This window comes from Xyrauchen texanus, chromosome 49 (genome assembly GCF_025860055.1).
Source record: "Xyrauchen texanus isolate HMW12.3.18 chromosome 49, RBS_HiC_50CHRs, whole genome shotgun sequence".
NCBI classification, from domain to species: domain Eukaryota; kingdom Metazoa; phylum Chordata; class Actinopteri; order Cypriniformes; family Catostomidae; genus Xyrauchen; species Xyrauchen texanus.
Genome location: NC_068324.1, coordinates 10,249,944 through 10,271,135, shown reverse-complemented (window position 1 = coordinate 10,271,135; position 21,192 = coordinate 10,249,944). Strand labels below are relative to the sequence as shown.

The 21,192-nt window shown below is 36.6% G+C and overlaps 2 protein-coding genes across 5 annotated transcripts in view; one reads left to right on the top strand and one right to left on the bottom strand.

The window, feature by feature from the left end:
- The window catches only part of LOC127640719 (chromatin remodeling regulator CECR2-like), a 40,922-nt gene extending 36,841 nt beyond the window's left edge, over positions 1-4,081 (bottom strand). For all 3 annotated transcript variants that reach the window (XM_052123429.1, XM_052123430.1, XM_052123428.1), the window contains exon 1: positions 3,832-4,081. In XM_052123429.1, coding sequence (XP_051979389.1) covers positions 3,832-3,951 — 120 coding nt within the window. In that variant the 5' untranslated portion in view covers positions 3,952-4,081. The remainder of the gene's footprint in view (positions 1-3,831) is intronic.
- Positions 4,082-6,570: 2,489 nt separating this feature from the next.
- LOC127640658 (mitochondrial glutamate carrier 1-like) lies at positions 6,571-20,196 on the top strand. Of its 2 annotated transcripts, none has more exons than XM_052123345.1 (10): positions 6,571-6,713; positions 7,998-8,187; positions 8,411-8,533; positions 11,111-11,166; positions 12,420-12,510; positions 13,030-13,145; positions 13,755-13,941; positions 15,138-15,307; positions 16,985-17,060; positions 17,660-20,196. In XM_052123345.1, the coding sequence occupies exons 2-10, from the start codon at positions 8,168-8,170 to the stop codon at positions 17,799-17,801; spliced, it is 981 nt and encodes a 326-aa protein (XP_051979305.1). In that variant the 5' UTR covers positions 6,571-6,713; positions 7,998-8,167; the 3' UTR covers positions 17,802-20,196. The 2 variants fall into 2 exon arrangements, with proteins under 2 accessions (XP_051979305.1, XP_051979306.1); XM_052123346.1 differs by having other exon boundaries at positions 6,611-6,713; positions 8,124-8,187.
- The last annotated feature ends 996 nt before the right edge of the window (positions 20,197-21,192 follow it).

Sequence of the window (21,192 nt, the reverse complement as noted above, 5' to 3'; positions counted from 1 at the left end):
TTGTCCTCCAGAGAAAAGTTTCTTGTCCGGAGAGAAAAAAGGACATTTAAGTTACATTCTCAAGTAATATGTCAAAGTTTGTTGTATATCTTTCTAAAATTATGACCGATGCCCAACCTAATAGTGTACCTATGCAATTAATGCAATTATCTGCAACAGAAATGTAAATTGAACTGGGTAGGGCTATTGTCATATAATAATTTTATGTTTCATATAGTAGTCAAATAAAGGAAAGCCTCCATTCCCACCATTAACAGCAGGGATGCTTATAGTCCTATGGAATGGTCCATTTTCATCATGTTATTGCAGCAAGATCCACGTACAATGTACAATGATGTTTACACATTTTCACAATACTAAAATTTCAGTAGTGACAACAAATATGTTAATTATGGAAGAATGGTTTCAAGTTATTAATTAAGACTAATAAACAGTCAGTAATAAAATAACAATAAAAACAGCAATAAATAATTTATTAAAATAACAACAAAAAATATAAATTAAGAAAATGCAGTGTGTTTTTAACAGCAGTAGGCTATCAAGGAAACATTCAGAATGAAATGCAACATAAACTACAACTGGTCTTCACTGTATGATTATAATACATACTTTTTAAAGCTACTAAATTTACCCAGTCAAGAGCACTGAGTGTTTTCTCATTTTCTTGTTATGGTTGTTTGATTATTATAATGACACACTAGACAGCAGCAAGTCTATTAGCTTAAATTCATATTTACAAGTCCGACATACAAATCTGCATTTTTCTCAGGTGCGCAAATGCTAATGTCGATCCCTGATGTATTGAACCACTTGAGATGGAGTCCATTTACCCTACCTAATTTTGGCAGAATTTTGAAATGTAATCTGTCAATCAAACAGAGTGTAGCTGTTACTAAATCACTAGCGAATTATAAAATTAAATTCTCTTGATTACTTTCAACAGCAGAATAAGAATATGAACTTTCTAATAAGTGAAACAGGTCTAGGCTATCACAAATAAAACTGGTTATTTTTTTGTTACTGATGTTTTAATAAGTCTGCTTGTCCGGTCGGGCAATTAAACTCTTTCACTTGCCCCTTTAAAAATCCACTTTGACCATTCAGGTGTGCAAATGCTAATGTCGATCCCTGCTGTACTGAACCACTTGAGATGGACTGACCCAGGAGTCCATTTACCCAGGATTTAGAATAACCCAAGGTTTATGATTTCAAGTGTGAAAAGCCCTAATAAGGGGAGAGTAAATTATGAAAGAATTTTCATTTTTGGCAGTCACTTTCATTGTATGAAAAAAAAAAAGAGCATTAATCAACAACCTTCAAAAGATCTTCTCGTGTTCAGGGACTGTCACAGCAACATTTTGGACAGTGCAACGGACAGGCAATGATGTTATGTTTGAGGGCTTATGGTAATAAATGCCAAATAAAAAATAACTTTATATTTAAAATATACCATCTACTCACATTCCTGCAACAATAAAATCACACAGCTTTTAAAAGGTGTATTCTTTGTATTGAGACAAGAGGTCAGCGTGCTTATGTCCCATTCATGCATAGCTACAAAGTTACCAGGGTACTGAAGTGGAGCTGAGAGCTTTTGTGTTGAATGACCTTGGACATCTACACTGAATGCAATTAGAATGCAAGGGTGTATCGTGAAACGCTCTATGACTTGTTCCTGACACAGACATCCTCTGAATGTAAATCCGCTGACACATGTCACCTCTAATCTGCGATTATCACATTAAAAAAAAAGATTACCAAACTGCACTTTCGAAACATCTGAAGGGATCTTGGTTTGCAAGAGCATTGCGACACCAACTAAATATAGAAATGAATAACAGAAAACATATTTTTGCCAACTTGCATCCCTAATGTCATAACAATCTGTCTTTTTGTCTAACTGACCCAATCTTCCTATCGATCACATGAGTTTCTAACTTTTTTGGAAGGCAGCATGAGGCGAACATCACTTCAAACTCCTCATGCAATAACAAAGCCACTAGCCTGCACGTTTCACACATGTGGGGGTCAAGATGAACAGAGGCTACTGATGTGCCTCTGTTCATCTTGACCCCCACATGTGTTTCTCTCTCTATTTAAGAACAACATGTATTTGAAGCCAAATCCAAACAACTTTACACAACATGTGTTTTTTCCCCCCTAATGTAAGTTTGGGATATTTAAATATACGTTTAGTAAAACCTCACAATGAAAGAGGGCACTCGATTAGTACTCAATTGTTTGTTTAATATGTTCTGGGCAAGGACGATGTCAAAGTGAGATTATTTTTTGGATGAATCAAAGCTACCATCGCTGTAAAGGGGCTTCATCACTACATAAACAAGGCAAAGAGTAGGGAACAATAACCAACTCGGAGCCACCCTGTGATCCAACAATAAACTCAACAAGTTTGGCTTATTGTGTTCATAACAAAGACTAAAAAACAAGTCCAGCTGATCTAGTCAATCAAATCACTGGGAACATGTATGAGTAAATGTCATTAGTAATTTTAAGGTCTAAAAATGAAAGCACGAGAACAGGTCTTATGAGAAATAATAAGTGACTATAAACACATAACAATCAAAGGCAAAATATTGTTCAGTACAGTTCTGCAGTTTCCGTTTATTTTATTGAAACAATGTGCTGAACTTAACACTCGAGTCAATCATTGACATTGATGATGTATTTATCTTTTTGAGGGATTTTAGGAAGCCACTGGATTTTAAAAATGTTGATTTTGTAAGCGCATGTTGTTATAGGGGTGAATTTCGTGCGACTTTAGCAATGTCAGTCAGTGGGAAAATCCTTTTTCTTGGGAGTAAATCGTGTGAGAATTTAGCAACCTGTGACATCAGACATGCCATTTCCCCCCAAATGGTTGTTGTGATACAGTTCAGAGTGTCAGCTACTCTACTGAGGTTTTTTTCTCCCCATGCCTGCACATCTTATCACGTGGCTTGTTGAACACGTTCCTGCAGAGACATATGAAGCGCAAATGAAGTCTTCACACTATTCTCTGCAGCATACGTGCACGATTTACCACATGTCCCACCAAGAGCGAGAACCACATTATAGCGACCACGAGGAGGTTACCCCATGTGACTCTACCCTCCCTAGCAACCGGGTCAATTGGTTGCTTAGGAAGACTGACTACAGTCACTCAGCACACCCAGGATTCTAACTCGCGACTCCAGGGGTGATGGTCAGTGTCTTTACTCGCTGAGATTCCCAGCACCCCTAATGAGAAGTTTTTTTTTTTAACAAAACAAACGTTTCTACTTTACTATGTTGGATCTCTGAGGCGATTCAGACATGGTGAAACCAAGTTCCCAGATGCAACAAATTTGCTGCCAATGGTCTATCACTGAAGTCACCGGCCAGCCAGGCAATTTTAAACATATATAAAAAAAGACTAAACAAATATTTATTTTTCCTCAAATTAACTTAGTTTTAAAAGTAATTATCACAGACACAGCAGTCCATACGTTCAGTGTTTTGGTTAGTTGTCTGGTTGAGCGGTCACTCGTGATCCGTTTAGTTCTGCTATTACACAAAGACCAAACCTAAATAACCGGCTTTACCCCATTAATATCATGATCATAGATTCAGTGTCTCGGACTTACGTCCCATTATCTCACAAATAGAGACTGAATGGTTGAAGCGAGTGACTATCTGGCGAACATGGAAGTCAAATGACTGAAACGGGAACATGGCCAACTTGAGTTTGTTTGTTTGTTTTCAGGCGTTGAATTGACTTGGAAGGGGAAATCACAAATGAACGCGACGGAAAAGGAAACTGAGGTGCAAGTTCATTCATGGAGGATAAATTACCTCTATTTCAAAGTCTGGCAAATTGAACGCCGTCCTGAAGAGAGAGCAGAAGTGCGCTATGGCGGGGACTTCCCACCAAGACTGGATCTCCTCCACAGAAGTTATACATCCCTGGGACATGTTTATGTAATCCAACGAACGTTTCACATTAGAAAGTGTGGTTTAGACGAAGCCGTTCGGTATTTTCCTCACATGGGGCTTGTTTTAACTGAACAACAAAACTTGTTGTCCTCGCGACGTAGTAGCCATTGCGACCAGTAGAGTTCTTCAGTCTGTTTCAATCCGCATTTCACTGGAAGAGAACAGATGGGCTGGACGCTACCATCTCGAGTGGGGGAGGGATTTACGCACCCTAAAATAAACTACAAAATAAAAATATCAAACGTAGCTCTCGTAAATCGTCTCAGTCAATATTATTTTCCAGATAAAGTAATTTTTATATCTTGTTGACCTGTACTGCTCCCCGTAAGTAAATAATATATAAGTTACTCAGTCTCTGTTGTCAACTGTCGTACCTCCACTCAGAATGGTATCTTCATTTAAAGAGAACGCTCACACATTTGAATTTTCGTTGAAATGGAAGTTGCTGTGTTGTGTTTGCATACAGGAGAATCAGTTGATCTGTTGACAGATTGGATCCCCTGGATACTAATACATTGCATTAGCATTCTTTGTTTAATGTGTAACTTATTGAGTATTTTTTTCTAACTTAAATTACTTTTTGTTTTATTATTTTGATTACTTCATTGCCGCAGTAGGTATTTCAACTAGTCAGATGCGATAATGCTATACAGTCGTTGTTTATTAGTTCTTTGACAGTTATCAGTTGTTTATTGCCTCCAAAAGTTGCCTGGAACTGTTTTAATTGCTAAAGTGTATTGTTAATACATAAATATGTTTCTAAAACTTGTTGTTGTTAGTTATCCTTATCAACGAATTGATTTAAACCCTCAGAATAAAAGTGCACATATAATATTTATACTCTAATAGTAGGGTGACACGAGGTTTTAAGAACTTTTTTTTTTTTTTCCCTTTTTTGTGGTTTGAATAACAAATTGGGCTCCAATCTATGTATCTTGCTCCCCCTATTGACATGTAGGAATAAAGCACACTGTATGTGATGCTTCATGAGACATGTGGATCCCCTTTAATCACATTTGACATTTGAAGGGGAAACATCCCTTCGGTTATTTAGAAAAGTGGTCTATCAATAATATAGGTTGCATCCGAAAACTGGAAAATGCTTCCTTCGGTGGTTGTATACGGAGGCAGGATGAAAATAAGGTGCTTTTGAAACTGTTCGGATACCAGTTTCCCTAAGAGTTCAGTTCATTTAAAATCTAGAATGTTTGTTACAAACTTGTTGTAGGTCATGTTGTCAAACTCGTAGGCCTTCTCTGTGAGAATTAGGACTTAAAATTTGAGCAGAAAGATTGGTATATACATATATATATATATAGTATTTAATTTTTGTGTAAATACACAACTAAAACTAGTTTTAATTTATTTGAAAAGCAACAGATGCTGTAATTTACTTTTATTTACATACTGTGCATAGTTCACATTTAAGTAAATTATGTGTTTTGGTTACAGTGAAACTATAACTACAGTTATGAGTTATCAATTTGTGTGTGTGTGTGTGTGTGTGTGTGAGCGTGTATTTATCACTTTGTGGGGACCAAATGTCCCCATAAGGATAGTAAAACCCGAAATTTTTGACCTTGTGGGGACATTTTGTCGGTCCCCATGAGGAAAACAGCTTATAAATCATACTAAATGATGTTTTTTGAAAATGTAAAAATGCAGAAAGTTTTCTGTGAGGGTTAGGTTTAGGGGTAGGGTTAGGTTTAGGGGATAGAATATAAAGTTTGTACAGTATAAAAACCATTATGTCTATGGAAAGTCCCCATAAAACATGGAAACACAACATGTGTGTGTGTGTGTGTGTGTGTGTGTGTGTGTGTTTTGCCCCATTATGACCAATAATCATCATCAATAATCATTTATCTAATTGCCTTAAAGGAATAGTTCACCCAAAATTAAATCAATATTAATGTCCTTTTTTTATAATCAAATCTCCACCTTCACATTCTTCTTCTTGTGTTTTGGCAATTCACATTCTTCATGCATGTCACCACCTACTGGGCAGGGAGGAGAATTTATATTTTAAAAAGGACTTAAATATTGATGTTTTTTACCCACACTTATCATATCGCTTCTGAAGATATGGATTTAACCACTGGAGTTGTATGGATTACTTCTATGCTGCTTTTATGTGCATTTTTTAGCTTCAAAATTTTGGTACCCATTCACTTGCATTGTGAGGACCGACATAGCTGAGATATTCTTCTAGAAATATTTGTTTGTGTTCAGCAGAAGAAAGTAATACATATCTGGGGTAGCATGAGGGCGACTAAATGAGAGTATTTAAATTTTTGGGTGAACTATCCCATTAATGGCTATGTAATTTGCTACTTTTAGAGATGTCCTTGTGGATTTATCATATGTAGAGTTGAAATAAGTTAATATGTGTCAATTTTTCTTGACTTTCTCAGTTTGTTATAAACACAGTTATATAATAATGTTAATAACATTATCTAAAATGTGATTTGGGAATTGTGTAATGCTATGGACATGCTTGTGCTGTGTGACTGTGTGTTGAGTTTCATTAGTGGAAAGTTGTGCCTTCCTTCTATGTCACTGGGAGTTGCCACAAAGGGGAGGGACTTAGGCACCAAAGGACAATGCTTGTGTTTGTGCAACGGCCCCTGAGTGGCTAGGCGACTGACTCTGTTGGATCTCTTGACTATAGCTTCACACACAGACAGCATGCTTAGGGGGAAGTGGACAGCTTGATCCAACCAGTCAATGCACTGACAGAGGTAAGAACATCATAATCGTTCTCTCAAATAGAGTTCAAAACTTGTGAAACGGTCAAACGTGCTGGGTTGTGTGAGGGGGGATCTGTTTGGGGTGGTTGTGGAAAGTCTTAGTTAGGAAGTGCTTTTGGATGTGGAGGAAGGGGGCACATCTCACTTGTCTGTGTTTTTGCAGTGGAGTGGTATGAATAGAGCAGGACTGAAAGAAAGCAGGCATGCTCAGAATGCCACTGGGCACCAGAAAAGACAGAGAGAGAGGAGGAGAAAGCAACAAAGAAAAGAGTGATTATGCTGGATGAAAAGTTATGGAGGGGTAAAAGTGAAAATAGTTAACGGAAACATAAATAACAGAAAGGAAAAGTAAAACATTTGACCAAAATTAGAGGTTAAAAAAGGTGAAGTAGAAGAGAACAAGAAAAGGATTGACAAAATGAAAAATACTATTTTTATTATTAACCAAAGCGCTTTACACTGCATCTCATTCACACACACATTCACACACCAATGATGGCAGAGCTGCCATGCAAGGCGCTAGCCTGCCATTTTTGAGCATTTTGGGGTTCAGTGTCTTGCCCAAGCACACTTCGGCATGTGGGCCGGGTATTGAACCACCAACGCTGTGGTTAGTGGCCGACCTGCTCTACCAACTGAGCCACAGCTGCCCCATAAACACCATTCTGAATAAAATGATAAAATGATAAAAACACTAATTTTCCTCTTCTTCTGTAATGATTATACATGCAATTTTATGTTATCATATTAATTAAGAGACAACATAGAATATTTGTGCTTTTAAAAATGTATTTGTCACAATGCAAGGCCATTACAAACAAACTATTGAAGGTTAAAACCAAAAGTGCAGCACTGATATATATATACAACAACAAAAAAAAAACAGCAAGTTTTGAAGGAAGTTTGACAGATTAGGTCAAGCTACTGTAGATGTTCATGTTTAATTATTTTTAACAAGTGATTTGTTGATAACGTGTTGATAATCCCCTCGCCTGTTAGCGTTCATCTTTAGGTTAATTCATGAGGTCACAACCTCATTAGCTGCAAGATTACAGAGACTTTAGGGAGGATGTTCTCTGTTTGTTTGTGCACTCTAGAAATGTGCTATTCAGAAATTAAGACCACTGTTTATCCACAAAGTTTTGTTAATTGTGGAGAATGTGACGTGAAGATATGTTGCCCAATATTTTGGAAAGTGATTATTCTGCAAACACAGATCGAATTGTCTTAAATGTCATGCCCTTACTTTTGTCTTTCTTGTTTCTTGCTTAATAGCAAGCTCCAGGGTGATTAATTTTTACCAAAGAAGGGCTGTTCTCACAGAAGAGTGTAAAGTTTGGCACACTGTGCCAGGAGGCTGGCCGAGTGGGCCCTTAAAGATTTGTGTTGAAACCTTTGCAGCTTAGGGAAAAGAATTGGAGAAAATCAGTTAAAGTGTGGCCAAGATGGCAGAGCAGAAAGTCAGGTAAATCTTCAACTTCTTCTGATTCTCTCATATTTCATTTCTTAAATAATAATTTAATCTTAGTTTAATGATCAGATGTAGGATCCATCTAAGTGATTATTTTGACATATGAGCCTGCATGTGTTTTTGATTTGTGTGTTTGTGTGTGTGTGTGTGTGTGTGTGTGTGTGTGTGGATGGGTGGATTTGCTTGTGCTTGCATGCTTATTTCCTGGTGATCACAGCCTCCCTGCTAAGCTGATTAACGGGGGTGTGGCTGGACTAGTGGGCGTGACCTGCGTCTTTCCCATTGATCTCGCCAAGACCCGCCTCCAGAATCAGCAGGGTTCCCGTGTTTACAGTGGAATGTGAGTGCAACATCTTCATGAAGTCTCTCATACCTGAACTTTGTTTTGGTGTCTGCTAATGGTGTTACAGAATCAGATAAATGAAAATATGACAAAGTTTGTCTTTCCATTTTAGGAGGCCTATTTGCATACTGTCATTTTTATAGTTTTTGATTAGCTGTTAGTCACAGTTGTCACACAACAGTACTCAACATGTACCTGTAGTGCTTTATATTGCATGTGTGAGAGAAGATAAATTGCAGCTGGTATGCAAGCGTGGACCTCTTTTATTTGAATGAGTCTGTGTACTTGGTTTTGTGCCTCTGATTGTTCTGTGCAAAAGTTTATGGAGACAACAGAACATGGTAACCCATACAGAAATGTTATATATGGATGTATGAATAAAGATGTACAATTATACTTGTGTAACCAGACTGTACGTTATGGTGCTGTATGTGATATATTTTAAAAAAAATTGGAATGGTATGGAGAAAATATTCCTACTCCCTGAAAGATATTACTGAAATAAGTGTTCTTAAATCAAATCTCGGTGACAGCACTAGACTGTGGAAACAGAAGACAAAAATGTGTCCGTTAGCAGCGGACAGTCATCAGTTGAGGGTGCTATTTTGTTACTGTTGGGCTTGACGGCCCTGAGAAGATGCACAGCTGCTCGGTGGTAGTCTCAATAATAGTACAACCATATCTTTGGTTTTGAAAAGAGGGGCATGTCTATTTCAACAGGTCAGTTTGTTGGATGTTCCAGAATGGCTAAAATCGCTTACAGCACCTTTAAAGTAATATTCCGGGTTCAATAGAAGTTAAGGTCAATCGACATATTTGTGGCATAATGTTGATTGGCACAACAACAAATTTGACATGCCCCCCCTTTTCTTTAAAAAAGCTAAAATCTAATTTACAATGGAAGTTCATGTGGGCCAATATTTTTACTTTAAAATAATCACCATTTCAAAAGAATAGCCCGAAAGGGTTAACAATATGCGTGTTGAAATGATTTTAGAGTGATCAAATTGCTTAACCTATTCTGTGTAAAGTTATAGCCAAGTTATAGATGATGTAATGTCAAAAAACCCTTAACCCCAAAAATGACTGTAAAATAATAATTTAAACAACTTTACAGCTCAAATAATACATTTTACTGAAGAATTCATGTGTGCTTTTATAAAATTATAAGATTCTCATTTCTGCCTTCAAACCTTCCAAAAATTGGCTACATTCACTTCCATTGTAAGTGCCTCACTGTAACCTAGATTTTTTCTTTTCTTTTCTTTTTTTAATGCAAATGGAGGGCAATTCAAAATAAATGTTTGTGGTAATCAACATTATGCCACAAATGCATTTGGTTGAGCTTAACTTGGATTGATCCCGAAATATTCCTATAAGGCGTTCGGTATATGTACATATTCAAATTTCACTATTACTTGGAAAAAATATATGTTGTATTTTGCAATATATTTAGCATATACTGTATGTATATGTTTTTTTATATGTTTTATATAGGTGAAACCCATATATGAACATACATACATACATACTGTATTAAATACTGTATGTGTTTACATAAATTCCCATATATCAGATTTCTGTATGGGGAAATAATGTGTTCTAATTTCTGCATCTTAAAAAAAACAACTGCATATAAAGTTTCACTAGAAGCAGGGGATTTATGAGGAAGACATGTGTAAGTGTTTTACTCTGGATGGAGGACTTTGTCTGGTGAAAATTATTGCCTTGGATTTTCCTGCATGACTCAGATGATGCAAAACATCTTGAGTCATTTGCCACTCCATGTTTGATCTGGAAAAACAGATTATTTACACTCCCAAATGTTTTTCCAAGTACCCCTTGTTTAAGTAGTTAGCTCTTAGCTTTGAGATTTATTCTTTGCACACTTGAATGTAACAGGCACAGCAAATACCCAAGTGCTTTGCGTAAAAGAGTCCTACTGCCATGCTTAATCCTTTCAACCTTACTCACTTATCCAAGAATTAATTGTAAAATATCCTTTGGGGTTTGGGTAACACAGCCATTTGAGAATAGAGAGCAGTAAAACACATGTTTCTTTTTAAAGATATTTTACACTTTTTATTTTGGTTTATTCCAGTTACAAAGAGTAATATTGAAGGGATAGTTCATGCAAATACAAAGTCTGTCATCATTTACTCACACTCCTGTCATTCCATACTTTCATGACTTTCTTCAGTGGAACACAAGGAGATTATTATTATATAATTTTTTTAATTTGTAAGAACCTTGATGCTGCTCTTTTTTCATACAATTAAATTGAATGTGATCTAGGACCCTAAATATTCTGCCTAAACTCTCCTTTTGTGTTCCACAGAAGAAAGAATTTCATAGGGGTTTGGAACACATGAGAGTGAATAAATTATGACAGTATTTTTATTTTTTGGTGAGAAATGCCTTAAAAGCAAGAAATAACTTTAGAACTACCTTGCTTGAAGGATGTGCTTTTATTGAGGTGAGAACATTCCATTGACAATTGAATACAACAGACTCAGATTGTTGTGTTCCATTAATGATATTGTACATGTCTGCTTTTGTCTTGTTTGTTTGAAGGCTTGATTGTTTGGCAAAGACAATCAAAATGGAGGGCTACTTTGGGATGTATCGAGGTATGATGTTTTCTTTCACTTTTAAATATTAGAAACTTGTTAAATTTTGTGTAATTAAAGGAATAATTCACCCAAAATAAATCTCTCATCATTTACTCACCCTCATGCCATCCCAGATGTGTATGACATTCTTTCTATTCTATTCTTTCTACATTTCTTTTCAGCTCTACAATACAAGTGAATGGTGGCCAGAACTTTGAAGCTCCAAAAGCACATCAAATCAGCATAAAAGTAATCCATACGTCTCCAGTTGTTAAATATATATCTTCAGAAATTTTATGATAGGTGTGGGTGAGAAATAGGTCAATGTTCTTTTCTTTACTATCAATCTCCAATTTCACTTTCACATTCATCTTGTATTTTTGTTGATTCACATTCTTTGTGCATATCGCCACCTACTGGGCAGGAAGGATAATTTATTATTAAAAAAAATGACTTAAATATTGATATTAAATATTGAAATGTTTCTCACCCACACCTATCATATAGCTTTTGAAGATATAGATTTAACCACTGGAGTCAATTGGATTCCTTTTATGCTAGCCTTTTAGGGCTTCAAAATGTTGGTACCCATTCACTTGCATTGTATGGACCTACAAAGCAGAAATATTCTTCTAAAAATCTTACTTTGTGTTCAGCAAAAGAAAGAAAGTCATACACCTCTGGGATGGCATGAGTGTGAGTAAATGATGAGAGATTTTTCATTTTTGGGTGAACTATCCCTTTAAATAGAATTCTAAACTTATGTTCAAGAGGAGCACATTCATCTAATCTCACAATCTCAACTAGAGTATATAAAGCCTTGCTTACCATTCTCCAGTGACAATTCATCCAGCATCCCTCCTACACCCCATCTAAAACTTTATTTGACCTTTTTTTTTTATTATATATATTAATGTAAGCTAATCCATTAACATGTATTATCTCTCTTCATGTAGTCCAGTGGTGAAAGAGTTAAGTCTCGTGCTCGAGAGTTTCTATTGCGGACAGCAATTCAAATCAGTTTAACCTTTTTCTGTTACCTTTAGATTATATGAACACCCAAACTATTAAATTGTTCACGTCAACAAACCTATTTATACTATATTACTTCATATTTTCTTACTTATTTTGTTTTAATTATTTATGATGAGTTAAATGTTAGCCTTCATTTTCAAATATTTTTAAGTTGTGTTGTGCTCGTGTCTGCATGGTCCGAATTTCATGACTGACCTTTTATTGATCATGTACCTACTGATCATAACTTTATACAGGTGCTGCCGTGAATCTTACACTCGTCACTCCAGAGAAAGCAATCAAACTGGCTGCCAATGATGTCTTCAGACAGAAACTTTCCAGAGATGGGTAACCAACTTTTTTACCATTTATACTTCAATATACTGTTTAAAGAGATAGTTCATCCAAAATTTGTATTTCTGTCATAATATACTCACCGTCATGTTGTTCGAAATCCCTATGATTTTCTTTCTTCCGTGGAACACAAAAGAAGATGTTAGACAGAATGTTATGGACTGACAGTACCAGTCAGAGTATACTTATTGAAAAAATATGCAATGAAAGTAAATGGTGACTGAGACGGTCATCCTGCCTTGCATCTCCATGGAAGAAAGATAGTCAAACAATTTTGGAAGAACATGAGGGTGAGTAAATGATGACAGAATTTTACTATCCCTTTAAATGCTGTATTTACCAGCAAGACAAATTTCTGTAAACTAGTCCTCCATAAAGGCATTTAGGACACTAACGACTTTTTTGACTAATTATTTCCTTGGTTAATCAATACAATAATGCCCTTAAATAGACCAATAACTGGTGTTTCTTGATTTTATTCCACATTATCTTATCTACCCCAACTGCAAATAGAAAATTAGCTCTGTGGGGAGAAATCCTTGCGGGCTGTGGGGCTGGAACCTGTCAGGTGGTAGTCACCACCCCCATGGAAATGCTAAAAATACAACTTCAGGATGCTGGCAGGTTGGGTAAGTGTGTTTTATTATGCTGCCTTGAGTGTCATCCAGGGTATGTAGGTCTTAATTGGGAAGCCTCAATAAGTACAAAGGTTAGACAGATATAGAGGCTGCTTTGGATAAGATACAAACAATGAAGTGTCACTAATGCAGTGCCTTCAGTTTTTGTTTTACAATGTGGGACAGAACCTGGTCCATGTTGTTCCAAACCCTTATGACTTTTTTCTTCCATGGAACACGAAAGGAGATGTCAGGCAGAATGTCTGCATCAGTCACTATTCACTTTGTGTGTATTGGAAAAAAAAAAAAAAGACGCAATGTAAGTGAATGGTGACTGAGGGTAACTTTCTACCTATTAATGTCTCCTTTTGTGTTCCACAAGGTTTGAAAAAACACGAGGGTGAGTAAATTATGACAGAATTTTCATTTTTGGGTGAACTATCCTTGTAAAACCGTCACGCTTACTGAATGAGTGGCATGTTCTCCAACACCACTTCATGGAACCAGTCTTTATATGCTTTCTTACTAAATTCACTAGTTCTCTACAGGATGAAATAAAAGCTAGTAATGATTGAATATTGCCCAAATGATTTGAAAATGGTCTGTTTTTGTCTTTACAAGCTGCTCAGCAGACTGTCACTGCCTCTGCCCCTGCCACTGGTCCGACCCCCTCACTAGTTGCCTCTCAGCCAGCACAACCAGGCACCAATTCCCCCCCACGACCATCAGCGACCCGTATCACTCTGGAGCTTCTTAAATCCCGAGGCCTCAGAGGTCTTTATAAGGGGGCGGGAGCTACACTGATGAGGTACAACACAAATGCCCCAATAACTCATGGAGATCTGGAGTGTAATGGAATATTTTAGAACTTTAATATTTAAATAAGTTATTGTCAAGTTTTTGATGGAAAAGAATAATCCAAAAAGAATAAAAGGATAGTCCAAAAATGTAAAGATTGTGACACCATTTAATCACCCAAATTAATAACATTTTGAAAAACATTGACACTGCTCTTTATTTCCATACAATTACAGCATTTCCCCAGACTTTATTACCAATACATTTCCAAGACTTTTCCTTGACCTTTCCAAGCGTTTGTGATTGCTGGATATAGATTTTTAAAAATCGTTTTGATTCAGACCAATTTGCTAACAAATCATTTATACCTATTTGTGACTGATTAATTGAACATTTCACGGACCAATCGAATATCACTATGGCTTGAGATAAAGGTTTACACTACAGAAGATCAATATCTAGCTCATTAAATATTTTAGAGTAATATATATATATATATATATATATATATATATATATATATATATATATATACTGAATTTAAGAATAGGCTTCCTTTCAGTTCACAGGATGTTGGGACTGGACTTTGAATTGGAAGGACAGAAAGAAATGTACTGAATTGATATTCAAAGACATGCAACAAAATGGATAAGAACAGATGATTCTTAGGTTTACTATTAAAGTGCTAAATGTTTGGCTCTATTTTGGGGGTAAATATGGGCATTCCAGGAAATAAAGTGCTGCATCCATGAAAATGAAAGGTAGTTTATTAAATATATGTGCCTTTCTTTCATTCCTGGAGCATTAAAAGGAGATGTTAGGCAGTATGTTTGTCTGTATGACTGTGGGTAAATGATGAACTACTGAAAAAAATAATATTCTGTTTACATATTATTAAAAACTACTCTTACAGCTTATGGAGTTCTTTAAATGTCATTCTATTACATTTTTTTAAATGAAACTTTTACCGCTTAAATTAAAATTTTTGCAATCCTTTTTGTTACCTCAATTCACATTCAGAAATTTAATTGGAATTTAAAAAGCATTCTGAATTTGATTCTGAATGGTACACAACCCTGATTCTCATTCATCATTAAGAGAGAAAATCTAATCAAGCCCAGCAATCAATCATGATTTAACAATAATGTCCTGCAGCTATGTCTGTTCAACTGCATGACTGTGGCTCCATGTCTATTTTCCATTCAGGGACGTTCCCTTCTCCATGATCTACTTCCCACTGTTTGCCAACCTTAATGCGGTGGGCCGCACTGAGGATCGCCATAGCAACCCCCAAAAGCAGGCCCCCTTCCTGCAGTCTTTCGTGGCTGGCTGCATGGCCGGCTCAGTGGCTGCAGTAGCTGTCACTCCCCTGGATGGTGAGATGCAGGCAAGAGAGGAGTAGAAGAACACAATATGCTCTCTCTCCTTTTAAAAATCATGCACGCAGATAAATGTCCCATTCAGTTAGTAGAAAAAGCTGTCCGAGCCGGTTAAAATCTGCCCTAATCCTGCTTCAACACTGCTGAGAAAATGTTGGGTGAGGACAGTGAGTTAAAGGAATTCTTCACACAAAAATGAAATTCTTTAATAATTTCAAACAATATTACTTTTCTTTTTCCATGGAACACAAAAGGAGATGTTTGGCAGAATCTAAAGGACTGATAGCCTCAGTCACCATTCAATTCCATTGCTGTTTTTTCCATACAATGAAAGTGAATGGTGACTGAGGCCGTCAATACCTTTCTGCCTAACATCTGCTTTTTTGTTCCACAGAAAAAAGAAAGTTATACAGGCTTGTAAAAGGTGTGTAAATAGTAACCATTTTTGGGTGAACTTCATTAAGAAATCAAAAGTCTGATTTCGTCTAGCATAGGGTACAATTGGCAAAAAAAATCTCAGAGCCTTACACTGAAGGAGGGACCATGTTTGCGGGGGAAATCTTTTGATTTGCTGCATTTTCACCACTACCGGTAAAGAGCTGCAAATTTCTGGCAAACATTTGCGGCAAATTGCAAGTTCATTTGTGAAAATAATGAGTTGTAAATTTGTGGCAAGTTTGTCAGAAGTCTATACTTATAAAGCATACTGTTTTTTAGCATAGCAACATGCTAAAAACACTCTTTGCAGCCACATAACAAAGCCTTTGAAAATCTAGTTTATTAATAGGTTTTTCTCTCTCTTGAATAAGTGGAGACATATCAAACTATTCACTAATTAGGTCACTCCTGACATTTCATAAAGGAACAGACTGACTCTTTTGTTTCTGTGTAATTAATTAGTGAACCCCATGTGTTATGCTAGAATCCTACTGTGATGTGCAGGTCACAACATTTCATTTGAAGAAAAGAAAGCACAAAGTTTGCAGTTAGCTTTCAGAATCCCTTTTTCTCTAAGTCTATTGTGTCTTTGGAGAGATCATTCTTTGTTGCCTAAAACAGCAGTAAAGGGGACAGAAGGATTATTTGGACAGTGGAAAAGTTGGCTGCCACTTCAGTGTCTCTATTTCAAGATTTGGCAGTACTCACTGCAACATTACATTGTTTAAAGAGTCAAAAATAGACCTATCACTATCACCCTTTTTTATTAACCCATTCTCACAGTGTAACTTTAAATGTGGAACAACATAAATGACATATTTTTTAGACACAGATTATATCTAGTCTGGGTCTATAAAAGTTAAATTGAAGATCTATTGATCAGGACAGCAATTTGCTGTGTTTGGGAAACCAGGCCTGCAAAATGAAAGTTCAAACAGGTCAGGTTATACCTACACCTGTTACTTCAGAACATAGTTTTAGAAGGTGTCAAGAAAGTGTCAAAGTGTCTTGTAGTGATAAGAGTGGTGGTGGCGTAGTGGGCTAAAGCACATAACTGTTAATCAGAAAGTCGCTGGTTTGCTCCCACAGCCACCACCATTGTGTCCTTGAGCAAGACACTTAACTCCAGGTTGCTCCGGGGGGATTGTCCCTGTAATAAGTGCACTGAAAGTCGCTTTGGATAAAAGCGTCTGCCAAATACATAAATGTAAATGTAATACTATTTGTGATTTTCAGTCATAAAGACCCGTCTACAGACCTTACAGAAGGGAGAGGGAGAGGACTCTTATAGAGGCATTATTGACTGCACACAGTAAGAATTTTCTTTGTATTGAATTCTTATTATTATGTTATACCTGAAGTTTGAAACTCTTGTAAAGTTTGTAATAAGCTAAAACTTCTAGATATCCCTTACAAAAGTAATGTGGCAGTAAAATAGTAAAGAGATGGCATCAAGGTTCTTTGATATATATGTACCATGGTAATGTAATGATTACCATTTTCATATACCATGGTATTTGTATGGTACTACAAGGTACTTCATGGAATACCACAGTACTAAAGCTTTTAAATTCCTTTTTGTGGGTGGTATGACAGATAATCTGTTGTTGACCAAATACCAATCAAATACTTCTGTCACATACTATACTCCATTTTAGACTATTTTAAACATCAAATTCTTTTATAATTAATATGCATGCAGATTTTATGACCTTTGACCTCATTTTGATTAAGAGATTACATGGAATATTTGTACTTGAAAAAAGTAATTTGTCACATCACAGTATACAGTAAACTTTAGCCTTAAATCTTGATGTGATAAAAAAGTTTATGGACACATTACATGTCAGCCACTGTAATATAAATGTATAGTATGTGAAAGTTTGAAAACATGCCTCTGCCCTTTCACAGACGCATTTTAAAACGAGAGGGACCAGCCGCGTTTCTCAAAGGAGCGATGTGTCGAGCATTGGTCATCGCTCCACTCTTCGGCATCGCCCAGGCCGTATACTTCTTGGGTATTGGTGAGCATGTGCTTGGGTTGCTGGGATAGCAGCAGGTGATGTCACCTCATTCATCAAAACACAATATACTGTTTCTACAAAACTTACAAAAGGTGAGGGAGAAAGATGAGAGGAAAGGAAGGGAAAATAAGACAAAAGATGTGGAAAGTAAAAAGAAAAGAAGGTCCCAGGTTTCATTTGAGATGTGAATAAAAGGTAAAAATGCAGTGAAATGAATATACTCAACCAATGGAGGTTCAAACATTTTGGGAGAAACAAGGAGGGTTGTTTAATACTAACATACAGCAAGACCTGATATTGTACACTAACCATGTTTAAGTATCTAAAAGCTGTAAACAGGGTTCTTTAGGTAAGACAGGGTCTTGTTATGACCAATCTGGAAGGGTTTTTTGTCTACAGAGTTGAATTATAGTATTTTGTAATGGTTCTGGACTTTTATTTGTTTTTGAAATGTGTATTTTTTTTCGATGATAATGCCAGTTTAATATGCAGACTACTTTAAGTAAGCCATTTGTAGGTTGATTGCATTAAACATGTCAACACTGCAGCTCTGAGCATCTTGACCAGCCAGACACAGCAACATTGGCTCAACCAATGGCGTGAGTTTGGGGCGGAGCTACCAGTTCTGTCCGACCAATGGCAGAATGGGGAGGGTTCTATTTGAAAAACATCATTATTCTAGCTAGAGAGCAACAGTCTTGTTCCAGAAGTAAAAGTACCAGTCATTTTTCTCCATAGGGAAAATATTATTTATTATTAAAAATAAATGATAAACCTTTACTAATGAACTAAAACCGTGACCAATGAGGTTGGTAATCAATGGTATATGCTTGCTGCTGACGCTATCTGTCTGTATTATTTCAACAACAACAAAAAACCTTCTTAAATTCCAAGCTTAATTCCAGGTGAAGAAGTACACAACCCATGACCCTGAAAATCCACCATTTGGAAAGTCACAGCAAACAAACCGAGGCACAAGAGCTATGCTGTGGCAGCCCACTGCATGATGCAGTGTGGATGACGCAACCATCTCCCTACACTATATATTTGTATATTAACATTAAATCAATGTCTTTATAGATTTCCTTAATTTTTAATTCGATAATATAATTCACGATGCCTCATGGGATTGCATTTCATTACCTCATAAAAGACATTAAAGCTATGTCAGCTTGAACATAGCCTAACAGTTGCTGGGTTTCCATCCAAAATGTTTCACATTTTTTTAAGCACATTTCTAAAAATTAGACTTAAGAAAATCTGAATTGTTGCACGTTTCCATCCACTACGTAATGCGTATTATCACTAAGGAGCTGCCTCGTCATGATGGAGCAGCTGATCTCCCTGCTTTGGGGACAGTTTTATTTGCAAGATTGGAGCAAGTATCTCAATTTATTAAATGCATCCAAAAGACCGCAGAATTATTGTAATATCTGATGTAATGTGGGCTGAAATAGCTGCGATGCCCACACACCTCCAGTCTCCACACACCTGGGAGAGCCCACTCTCAAAACTGTTCTGGCGGATTGTGAGGACCAACTTTATCGACCAGCTATGGGTTTAAACACTTCAGTATAAAGAGCGCTATGTTCAAATAATTAATTGAGTGCCAAGGTCGGACTTTTCGGTGGGCTAGTCACATCAAGCTATCGCACACTCATAACACATGCACGAATGGTCAAATCACGTCATCTTTTTGCAAATAAGCCGTTTCCATCACCCTAATGTGCATTTTAACTAATGCGAAACTCTAGAAAATCCACCTCCTCCTAGCGCATTCAAGTTAATGTGCATTTAGAAAGTGTATTCGCATATCAAGCATTTCCAGTCAGGATTTCTTAAGAACAATTTCAAAATGCTCATAAAAATTGTTGGATGGAAACCCACTTAAGTGTCTACACCGGACATGAGTGTTGCGTCACGTCAAAAGTAATAGAATCCCATCATAATCAATGATGCTGTCTACATTGGAAGTGTCCTTTGCGGGCTTGCGACCCATCCGTCGTGGTGACAATAAACGGGTGTCCCGTTCCATCTTGCGCTCTAAGCGCTGGCGCTGCTACACAAATTAAATGGTGTAGAACGTTTGTGTCGACATGTCCAGTGTAGGTGGAGGATTTAATGAAATATCTAAGGATAAAATGGATGGAATATGAAAAAGTGGGCGGGTACTGTTGTGCTTAATTCTGTTTGGTTATGCTGGAAGCACAGAAATTAAATGCTTTAAATGCTTGGATTTAAAATCCAGATTACAATACATTTTAAACCAAGACGATTCATGATTAAAATAGTGATACATTTAGTTATCAAGGTTAAGGTGTATGTAGATGGCAGAAAGGAGATTATAATCAATGTGCAGATGGATCTGAACCTTTAAGGTTATGGATGAATCACATCCATAAAAAAAAAAAAAAAAAAAGATAATCATTGGCCTGTTTATTTTATATGTGTAACCTGGTTACTACTTTAATCCTTGTCTTTCTGTAAATCTCAGTGCATCTGATGAGACTGCTGGGCTTCGCTGTCTTCATGTTCCTTTGAGGAACAAAATTACATGTCTTGTAGGCAAAATAATGGCATCATTATGGGCTTAATTGTTTAATGCTTCTATAAAAAACTATTTTGAGTGCACAATAAATTTAAAGCAATAAAGCCTTATCCTTGTCATGAAATTTTTTCACTAAAAATGTAACAAAAAGGACAAGTGGCTTTTAAAGTGAAACCATTTTTTGAAAATGTGTTTTCTTTGTTTGCTTTCATGTATTTAACTGATTGTATAGGAATTAATAGTGCCCTCCACTTTTTTTTTTCTTTGTTTGTATGTTTTTTTGTTGTTGATGTCTTCATATTCTGTAGTAAAGGGCACAGTGTGATCTGTCAGAATTAGACTGTTCTAACTATGCAGAGAAAAGCTGAAACCTTGAATAGATACCAAGATACATCTTAAATGTAGTTCTATGAAAAGATAAGATGGAAAAGAGAGAAAAGTGTGATGCTTTTAATTGCACTCATTTGTATTCATGAACATTTCAAAATAAAAGACCTTGCAAATCAAGAAAGCTTGGAGGTGCAATCATTTTGCATGTTTGTGATTGCTGAATAAAGGGAATTATAATTTTTGGGGGCAGCTGTGGCTCAGGTAGAGCGGGTCGGCTGCTAAATGTAGGGTTGAACGTTCGATTCCCGGCCCATGCAACTCCACATGCCGAAGTGTCCTTGAGCAAGACACTGAACCCCAAGTTGCTCCCAATGGCAGGCTAGCGCCTTGCATGGCAGCTCTGCCGCTATTGATGTATGAGTGTGTGTGTGAATGGGATAATGAGATGCGGTGTAAAGCACTTTGGTAACCTCTAACAAAAGGTGCTATATAAGTGCAGACCATTTATCATTTTACTCACCCACATGCCACACCAGATGTGT